The sequence below is a fragment of the Propithecus coquereli genome, unplaced genomic scaffold, assembly GCF_000956105.1.
Source record: "Propithecus coquereli isolate 6110/MARCELLA unplaced genomic scaffold, Pcoq_1.0 Scaffold74, whole genome shotgun sequence".
NCBI lineage: Eukaryota > Metazoa > Chordata > Mammalia > Primates > Indriidae > Propithecus > Propithecus coquereli.
In genome coordinates this window covers 4,015,902-4,026,956 of record NW_012153507.1, presented here as the reverse complement: position 1 = coordinate 4,026,956, position 11,055 = coordinate 4,015,902, and the positions used below count along the sequence as shown (strand labels likewise).

Below are 11,055 nucleotides of genomic sequence, written 5' to 3'. Positions count from 1 at the left end.
AAGCAATGTTGCCATCTGGTGGATCAAAAGAAAAAATTCATCCTCTTTGTTTTTTATTTGGCATTAGGAAATGAAGGCCACATACTGGGTCATGTTTCAGACAAATGCCTAGGCAATGATAGTGACTTAGGAAAAGTGTTCTTTGGATTCACATGAAAAAGTAGACCAGTGACTGAGTGGGAGCCCAATCATGGGTACAGCTGTTTAATTTAATTGTATTTATTTAAAAAAAATCTGTTTTAAATGTGTTTGCAGACACACTTATCTATGAAGACAGTTCTGAGTTATCCATTTTATGGATTATTTAGGGCAAAGATTTTATCCTAACGTAACTCTTTTCAACCATTTGGCATGGTACCCAGCCCATAAGAACACTACAGAAATTTGTGGAATGAATGATTACCTCTGACTGACTTCACGCAACTCACAGTTGGTGTATTTTCATGGAATATAAATTTAAATATGAACCAATCACAGTATTAGTTCTCTTGATATGCAAACATAAAATAATAAAATGTGTCACAAAGCCAGATGATGGCAGTTTGTCTGCTGTTTTGGATAAACTACTTCTCATCACCATAGGATTCGCTTCTTCCTTCCATTCAGCCCACGCACTGAACTTAACTTTTCTCACTCACCTTTATTATGCACATAAAAATCTAAATATTTGCACAATATCTTTGTGGAAAAACACCACTAATGTCTACCCCACCCCATTATTTCAAATTTCCCAGAAAGCACAGTGGCTGGATGTCTTGTTTATTTGGGTTGCTATGACAAAATACCATAAAGTAGGTCGCTTATAAAAACAAAATTTATTTCTCACAGTTCTGGAGGCTGGGAAGTCCAGGATTGTGGTGCTGGGAGGTGGGGTGTCTGGGGAGGGCCTGTTTCCTGGTTCCCTAATGCTTTCTTCTCTCTGTGTCCTCACATGTTGGAAGGGGCAGGGCAGCTCTCTGGCACCTCTTTTATAAGGGCTCTGGTCCCATTCATGAAGGCTGTGCCCTGTAACTTAATCACCTGCCAAAGACCTTACCTCCTACTGCCATGGCCTCAGGGATTAGGATTTCAATACTTGAATTTTGGGGTGACACAGACATTCAGACCATAGCACTGATAGATGGTGGCCTTTGAGAACTAATCCTTGCTTTTCTTACTGCACTGCAGGAGAGCTGATCAACCTCGCCATGTACTGTGAGAGGATAAGGAGGAAATTCTGGCCGGAGTGGCACCACGATGATGACAACACCATCTATGAGTCTGAAGAGAGCAGTGAAGGCAGCAAAACCCACACCCCCCTGCTGGATTTTAGCTTTTACTCAAGGACAGAGACCTTTGAAGATGAGGGAGCAGAGAATAGTTTTTCCAGAACCCCAGACACAGATTTCACCGGACACTCGCTCTTTGATTCTGATGTGGACATGGATGACTACACAGACCACGAACAGTGCAAGTGACGTCCGGTCTCGTTGACCCTCTTCCTTTGGAGCTGCCACGCCCTGGGGTCAGTCCGGTTTCCCAGGTAGAAACCAAGCTGAGCTGGGAGGAAATCTTCGTGCTTGGCACAGTTTTCACACGCTACCTGGACTATAGCCGCCTTATTTCTTTTTTGTACAAACAAAACACAGAACCATTCAGATGGCTCCATTTAAAACAAACAGGCAAAAAAAAAAAAATGTCAGCATGGTTCCTGAAATCCATTTTTGTTTTCATTAGAAAACTAATATTGTGTGGTAGAGCAGGTGAAAGAGCGGGTTGTCAACTTAGAGTGCTTATGTTGATCCTCTTCAACCTGAGGGCTTAGTTGCGAGATGGATTCTTGAACCTCCTTCATCCACCAGGTTTGAAGTAATGAGAGATACCAGAAAAAATGCAGGAGATAAATGTTTTACGGTGGCTGCTTGTACTTTATGTGTGTATATTGTATGTTGAGACGTAAGTCAAATAAAATTCACAGTTATTCAGTGAACACCTACTATGTGCAAAGCACTGTGCTAGGTGCTAATCAGTGTAAGTTTTGTTCCAAGCCCTGCCAGTGACAGCTGTGTGATTTTGAGCAAGTCCCTTAACTATTGTGTGCCTCATTTCTCCCACCTGTAAAGTGGGGATGACAATACTCTCCACCTACCTACCTCACAGGGGTGTTGTGGGGATTCACGTGGTAACATTCGTACAGTGCTTTAAACCTCTTGGAAGTGGTGCGACATCAACATGACATTTTATTCTTTATTGAGTTTCGTATGTGTCAAGATTTAAGGGCAAAAGACTTCCTATCCAGGCAACAACCATAGTCACTTGTAAAAGCCGATGAGATGAAACACACACAAAGGCATGGTTAGGACTTTGCCATCATTCCTCTTTGTGATCTTGCTTGAATCAAAATCTTTTGTTGAAAGAACATTGCAAATATTTTTACAAATCATCAACAGCTACAAATGGTCTTCAAGTCTACTGTGTATTTGCAGAAAAGTGTTCCTTTCATTGCCTGAACTCACACTGGAATGTTCTTCTTTGTTGATTCCAGAGTGTTAAGTTGCCTGTGTTTGATTTATGTGGAGAGAATAAATCTCAGGAATATGGTGGGTTTAATAGAGGTGAAGGGGGAAGTATTTTATTTGTTTTTGTAAGCAGAAGCTTGCCAACTTGTAATATCTTTTTGAAAACAAACCTTGCAAAGATGTATTGAAAAGATGAAGTAGGAAGAGGATCATGTCACTTGTATCAGAGCATTCCGTGCAGTGATAGACCATATGCAGTTTTATTAATTCAACTTTCCTGGTGTTTTCAGCCATTGCCTGGTAAGAGGAGGGCAATGCCAAGGACAAATCTCAATGTTCCTTCCATCCTTTCCCTGTCCCCCTCTCCCTCCCCATAGAACACATGAACTGTTGGGTTACCTGTATTTTCAAATGCACTGTATCTTTGAAGACATAGTTTTTGTTGACCTAGAACGTTTTCTAGGGAAATATGGGGGAAAGATCTTGAGTGATGGCTGTGGATTTGGAGGACTAGGAGAGCCAGTGTTAAGATTTACAATTGCAGACAAAACTACTTTGCTTTGACTGACTGGGTAAGGATTGCTTGTTATGGGGTTAAAGAGGCACTTCTTAAAAGATGGGAACTTCTGAGAACTTCATGCACTTTACTTGAAAAACTCTCTTGGAATATAGCTTTTGCTAAACAATCTTAAAAGACTACTGTGGATTCACAAAGAGATAAAGGGGGGAGAGTTTTTGAGGCTGTCTGCCAATTAAGCAACTGTGTAGGGCATATGTATGTGGGAATAAATGCTGAGGTACGCTAAGTTAGAAATTCTTACTCCACATAATATTTAACTGTTAATATCTTATTATAGCCATTCCTATTTAAGAGGCCTAATGAGAATGTGGGGAGAAGATGCGAATGGATCAGCTTGGTTTGAGTGTCCAGCAGCACTTGGGGGGGGCTGTTTGCGTCTCCTTTCTCTGGCGAGTGTGTTCTAAGGCCAGCTGGTGGCACTTCTGTGTGACGAGGGAAACTCTTAGACTGCAAAGTAAATATGATGAGCAGGTGGACTGTAGATCTGTTTCCACAAAGACTTGAGTTGCCCTTTCCCCACCCTCAGCTGCAAAGAAATGTATTTGAAAATTTCCCTACAGTTTATTCTACTGTATAGCACTAAGTGCGATGCATTTTCACTCCAAGAACGATTAAGTTATGAATATGTAGATTCATATATGTTTTTTTCTTTTGCATTACTTGGAGGGCAATATGTGGAGAGCCAGTTTTCAAAGTGAAGTTGTAAAACAATACATTCCATCCAAGTACCTCCCACAGGTGCGTGAATGGACATTGCCACCTGGAGTCTTGGGTACTTGGCCTGATGGCTTGCAACTGGGCACTTGACATTTTGTAGGTGTCAGCTCAATTTAGAACACTAGAATATACCCCAGCTTTACTTCCCCAAGGTGGGTTATGGGAACAAAATCACCAAGGCAAAATCACCATGGTGTAGGTTTTTATTGGGAGAGCTTTAATTTTATGTACTTCATTCTTAAGCTACCCAGATTCAAATTGTTCTCCAATTTGATGTACTGGTGCTACTTACAAGAAAAAACAGCAGCAAGAAATTAGGGGACATTTTTGTTATCTGGCTCACTTGCTCAATTTCTGTTTTTCTTTTTTGGTGGAGAGTAACTTGACAATGTTAACAAATGTTTTGTGTTGGACAAAACACCCATGAGCCACCTGTTCTTTCATACTTCTCATTGTACAAATAAATTCTGCCCCTGTGTCTGCCTCCCTTTACCTGCATCCCACCCCCACTTGCCAAGATTAATGAGCAGCAGAAGTATGCTTTACTATCCATCAGAACAGATATATGAATTTATGCAGAGATCATCTATGTTGTTAGAGTTTACCATTTTGTTGTTGTTACATAATGAATTCTGAATAGTGACGCTACCAAAGCCGTGGGCCACCCAGGAGACTGATCACAGACTTAGAACAGCTCAGATTTGAATCACTACTGCAGTGTAGTCCTCATGTGAGCCCTGCCCATGCATACTAAGCCATTAGGATATGTTTTTGTGAAACAGCTAGGGTTCGAGGAAAGGAAGTGCTAAGGATTTTAGTCTCATGGCTCTTGCCTAGATTTGTTTGGAAGAAAGTGTAGAATCATGGAAATGTGTAGCTGGCCTGAGGATTAGCTCTAGGAAGACCTGTATTGGCTCAGTGTCACATGCACACTTATTTGGAGGGCAGGACCCAGAACTGAAGTCTTTCACCTTGCCCTAGGTGGTTCCTTCCATTACACCATCTTGGCTTGATTTTCTTATAAAACCTGCACTCTCTGAGAAGTCACTCCACGTTCATAGAACCACCACACCTCCAGCCTCTCTCAGAGTGTGCTTGGAATCCTCCCTCACTCTCATCCCCATGTCAGGTCAGCCTGGTTCATGCCAATTCAAGAGACCTTTCTTCAGTGTCTACTCTGTGCAAGGCACTGCTAGGCTCGGTGAATAACAGGAAGATGGATTTCCCAATTGCCAAGACTCCTCATTCTTTCTTGGGATATTCTTTCTTTAAAGCGCGCATGTTCATCCCTCACTCACTGAATATTTACTGAGCGCCTACCCTGTGCCTGGCCCTGATCCACACTGGGTATAGAGTGGCAAACAGAACAGACATAGAACTCTGATTTCAGGGCATCCTCTTTTGCCTAAAATTCTACAATAGCTTCTTTTACATGCTTGGCCACTTCCTTGATCCATCTGACCCACCACCACTGGAGTAATCTTTCTAAATAGCTCTCTGGCCCTGATGGGGTGCCACATTGCCTCAGGATGGGGGTTACTCCTTAGAGCCTGGGATGCTCATTTCTTTATTCACCTCGTCTCCCATTGCTCTTCCACGAGAGCCACCGGTACAGCCAGGTCGATACTTTGCCATTGCCTAAGTAAGCTTCACATGCCCCCCATCTCTGGGCCTCTGCTCCTGCCAATCCCTCTCTTGAAATGCCCTATCCTCCTCTCCACTGGCCAAATCATCCTCATCTCTCAAGGCCCAGTTTCCTCAGTTCTGCATGAAGCTTTCCCAGCTCATTATCATCTCTTCCTCTAAAGACAAAACACTCATTTCCTTCTCCTGAAGTCTGCATGGAAAAGGTAAGCTCAGAAAGTCAGCCATACACTATAAATCACTATAGTGATTTTTTATTTTTATCTTTTCTGTCAGGGACTCCATTGATAATCTAATGAAAGTCCTATATTCCCCAAAAGACACACATATGCAAATATATAAAATTTTACATATAAATTCAGGAGATTTAAAGGCCTCCTGAAGTTATCCATGGATTCTTAGGAGGTTCATGGACCCCCGTTGAAGAAGTCTTGTTCCAAAGAATCTTTAAATGTTACTGTTGACAGTGTTTGCTCTTGTCTTTAACATGTCCAGAGAGGAGATAATTGATATGGGATGTGCAAGCAAAAGTAATCTCTGTTATTATCCACATTGAATATGTCTTGAGTGACAGAAGGGAAGAAAGAAGAGCTGTCTTACATTGAGAAAATATTGTTTTGAGAGGTTTGAAATTTTGGTAAGGTTTTATTGTTGTTGCTATAGTTGTTTATCTTTTAACCACTCAAAAAGTTGACTTATCAAAATGAGTTCAGGGCCAAGTGAGCTTCATTTCAGCCCTGAAACCCAGCACTTCTGCATGGGAGGCCAACTGGCCTGGGGCATCAGGTGGGACAGGACAGACTGGATTTTTCCTTACGGGAGACAGATCTGCACAATCAGGTTTTCCTGTTTTCCTTCTTTCATTCATAGAGCAATGATTGAGTGTATTTCCAATAAAAGGTTGGTGCCTTTTGTTGATAGGGAACAACTCAGGTTATTCCTCTTCCTTTTGTTTTCTTTTTTAAACAGAGTGAAGTTACTTTTATTATTCCTGACTATGATCCAGGATCCTGTGTTCTCCTTTATGTGCAGTGCTATTCAAATCACACAAGAACTGAGGAAAGTATATTCAGTGACAAATACTTCTGAGTTTAAACAATGAGCTCTGACAACCCATTTTTAACAGTTCCAAAGATCAGTTGCATGTGATTGTGAAGAGCTTGACCTTTATTCAGTTGCTTCCATTGGTCTGGATGAAGCTTGCAAAGTTCAAAAGGATCCCGTTGGTGGGTGTGCAGAGAGATGTCTCTTGCCTGTAGGACTGTCTCTCGGGCCCAGGGGTAGAAGCAAACCTCTGTGGGATGTTTTCCTCATTTGAATTCCTTACCAGGAATTTAGGTTTTTGGTCCTTGATTTTCAAGACTATCTTAAAGATGTTTAAGTTTCCTTAATCTTTAAGATAAGATTGCTGGACCTAGCAACATATTGGCTTGCATCTTACAGATGGTTATGGAGGGTAATGAAATATAGCTTAAAGGAAAGGGACTCAGCTGTTTTGGAGCTGATAGTGTGACCTCCTCAACATTCTGGCTCTTGCCACAGCAGGGAACTTGTCCCCGAACCTAGACTCTCAAAAACTCCTGCTGCTGGCTAGATCATGACAAACTAGAATGCTGAAATTTCATGTGAATTATTGCCTTAAATTGTCAAATTGGTAGATGAATTAAGGGGACCATTGCAATAATAAACCAAATCACTTATGGACGTGGTATAGCCGGGCACCAAACTCCTGATCATTTCAGTGGGGAAACAAGTCATCTAGGGTAAAAGATGGGTACAGTACTTTGCTGTTCTGTACACAACTAAATAGTTTCAGCCATGAACTTAATGGCCATCTTGCATTTGTGAACAATCCATGAACTGTAGAGCAATATATATCTATCATAATCAATTTTATAAAAAGTAATATTGCTAAATGTGACTAATTCACCTCCCATCCCCTATTGGCAAGCATTTATTTTTATTTTGTTGCTCTGGAATAGAATAACTTTCATTTATCAGTAATGTTTAAACTTTTTTCTCCTCCTTTACCATTTTATCAAAAAAAATTACTCCATAGCTTTTTAAAAATATAGGATCCAGCTTCTGAATTGCCATGTTAATTCATAGTGGCTAAGCAGATAGCAGTGGGAATATAATATAATTGTTCATAGGAGGGCTAGAAAAGAGGAATACTCTGGATATTTACTCTCTCCTCTTTTAAAAAGACAATCTATGGACTTCTCCTTTAATAGTTCAGAATTGAAAGTGATTTTCGTATTTGCTTCTCCCTTCCAATTAGAGATCATGCTTGGTGATTAAAACATGCACCACACCCAAATGGTTGTATTTTTACCTTTAACGAATTATACCTGAAAGTTTTTCGCAGCAATAAGACTAAAGACAGTACTCGAATTTTGAGGGATCTCTACTTTAATCGGGGTGACATGTTTATGTTATTCCTGTCAAAATGCTTTTCCGTCGAGTAATAAGCCTCATGGGATCAGATTATGCTTATTGTAAACATATGTTTTTTCCCCAGTGATCGACATCATGCCAAATATCTGATAACTCAATGTTGTTGAGTATGATAGTTTCTTCATGGTGATGTTTGGGACAATGAAGGTCTGAGTCCTTCATGTGGTTGGTGTTAGAATTTCCCTGAGTGGGAGGAGAAATCGAAACAGTAACAAATGCCAGGGCTTCAAGCAACCGATTGGGGTAGGGATGTGTCAGGCATTCTGAAAGTTTTTTAGGTGGTGGCATCTTACAAAAATTATAAAAAGTCCAGGTTTATACATAAAAAACAAACTATGTAGAGAAGGATTGTTCATGGATATACAAATGACAGGTGCAGGAAGCATTGAAGTAATGTTTATCTTAATTTCTATTCTTGTGCCCCTGGATTGCCCCACCTGAAGCTAGGCCTGGGATCTTGAAAAAAGCCCCTTGGAGGGGCTGGCCCCAGTACGTGTACTCTGATTTTGGAATTTCCTTCTGGTCACTCATAAGTGTTTGTGGCACATATTTTCCATTTTATAAATATAAAGTGTACAAAGTAATGTACCTTTTGTTTTAGAGAAGTCCTTTGAATGTTTGGAGACATAACAAATCATTCCTGTTTAGGCAGTGGTCTCCAAACCTCTGTGCTCATTCACCCCGTCAGTGAAACTTCCTGAGCATGCCCCTCAGTGTGTTTATTTATGATATGTACATATGTATATATGTATACACTGCTGTATATGTATATACTGCTGTACTGATATATACATTACAAATCATAGCAAACATAGAAATTTAAAAAGTATATTTTCTGGTACTCAATACAGTTTAGAGAATGAGACAAAGGGTCTTTGAGGGTGGCTCTTCAAAAGCTGTAATTGATTAGAGAATGTGTGTAACATTTGTGGCAAAGCGGATATAAAATAGGCATGGATGCATGATTTTAGGGTAAGGTCTTTAATTGTTTTTACTTAAAATAGATGTTTTTGGTTAGGGAAAGAGAAGGGTGAACAATTAGATGTCACCTTTAAGAGTACTCTTTTTAATTCTGCTTTTTGGGACCACTTAATCTACAATGCCTGGAAAATTCCTGAAAGACTCCACTATATAGCAATTTGCAAAACAAGAGAGAAAGGGAGGGGCCCCAAATAATGCAAACATAGAGTGTAGATGTATTGCTTGAGAATTTCAGCACCAACCTGTAAAGAATGTTTTGATAATGCCTGGTGGTCATCATCCCACTGATTATATGTCTTCCTTCTATTTGTTTATAACCTTGTGTCTCCAAATGTGTGGAAGATGTATGGATTTATTTTCAGATATCTCATCTAGGAAGGGCCAGTGTTGGCATTATTTGAATCCACATTTCAGCTGCTTAAGGGCTGATGGGTGGACACTGCCTAGAAACATTTACCTATACCATCTGTTTTGCAAACACAATGAATAGGATCTTGCTGAAAGAGGACCCTGATGTGGAGGTGGCATTTTAATTGTTTATTTCTGGACCTATGAGTTACTTTAGCAGAGTTGTTGTTAGTAGTTTATAAAGCCATATTTAAACTTGTACACTTGATTGTAAGATAGATTTGAATTGTGCACTATGTTGATTACTGTATATAAATGTGGACATTCTGTATATTTGGTCTTAATGCTGTATGTATTTGATGTGTAAATGACAACTAATGGATATGAAATAGCTTGCTGTGAATGTCTTTATTCCAATTTGCTTCCCTTCGCAAATTTGAATGTTTAAATTTTATATCCATGGGGAAAATCTGAAATTTTTGCATCTAATATACTGTTAAGTGGTGGCCTCTTAGATGATTGGGAGAATATTTTAGTTGTAAGGTTCTTGTATAATTAAAACAGAGGTAATGAATTTTTTAGGCATATAACTTTCTCATAGAATTTCAAATAAGTGTTTTTTAAGAAGAAAAAGAGGTCTCTGGAATGTGCTGTCCTACCCTCTCCTGCTTTTATTTCATGCCCAGTGAGCCTCTCCGAGCATTGGGAAGAGGGATAACCACTGGTGGAGAGAAGGAAAAGAGGACAGGGAGTGCTGGGAACACATATTAAGACCTTTATTGAGGCTAGTCTTACAATAGACCAATTTCCCCGTGTATAAATATTGTCTCAGTTTTCACACTTCTTCAATAAAGTAATTATGATTCCCATTTTATGGATGAAGAAAGAGGCTTGGGGAAGTAAACTTGCATAAGGTATAATAATATGGCCATGGTATGCTCAAATCACTGGGGTCAGAGATTCACAGCAAGGTTTTGGAAATACAAATCTTATTACTAAGTGTTTCACATGTGCATATGTGTATTGCAATGAACCTTGTGTCTCTACTGGGAGGGGGGCAGACAACTCCAGATCATGAGCCTGGGGCTCTCAGCTGCAGGAGAGTGCACATTCTGCCTTCCTCTGTCCTAAAAACCATTCAGGGCTTTTCCCAGTCCCCTTAGGGCAGCCCGCTCTACAGGTGAGAACTCTGGGAATACTGCTGCTCTCCTGTGTCTTCTCTCTGTTCCTTTGTAATTGTCACAGTCCAAGTGGGTTCTGGGATTCAGTGGCAGGGAGACTGAGGGGCTCTGACTTCCCTGGCAGGATAGAGGCGCCCAACATGTATATGAGCAATATGGCGCCTGCTGTCTCAGCTTGGGTCTGTGGTGGGGGAAGTAAGCCTATGCGGCCCACAGCCTGCTGCTCTGTTCCCAGGAAGCTCTCAGTTTGCTGATGGCAGCAGTGTCTGGATTCGTCAGGGTAGAAGGGCTGTCTGACAGACTGGAAGCTGGAAGACTGCCACAGGTATGAGGGGAGGAAAAGTAAACACTGTGTTAGTCTGTTTTGTTTTGCTATAAAAGAATACTTGAGGCTGGGTCATTTATAAAGAGAAGAGGTTTATTTGGCTCCTGGCTCTGCAGGCTGTACAAGAAGCATGGTGCCAGCATCTGCTTCTCGTGAGGGCTTCAGGGAGTTTCCAATCAAGGTGGAAGGTGAAGGGTGAGCAGGTGCGTCACATGAAGAGAGAAGGAGCAAAAAGAGGGAGGAGGGGTGTCAGGCCTTTCTTATTTATTTATTTATTTATTTTGAGATAGAGTCTCACTGTGTTGCCCGGGCTAGAGTGAGTGC

General features: G+C 40.7%; 1 protein-coding gene across 1 annotated transcript in view; it reads left to right on the top strand.

The window, feature by feature from the left end:
* The window catches only part of FAXC (failed axon connections homolog (Drosophila)), a 71,662-nt gene extending 69,700 nt beyond the window's left edge, over positions 1 to 1,962 (top strand). Inside the window, exon 6 of the mRNA XM_012661869.1 lies at positions 1,168 to 1,962. Coding sequence (XP_012517323.1) covers positions 1,168 to 1,457 — 290 coding nt within the window. The 3' untranslated portion in view covers positions 1,458 to 1,962. The remainder of the gene's footprint in view (positions 1 to 1,167) is intronic.
* Positions 1,963 to 11,055: the final 9,093 nt, after the last annotated feature.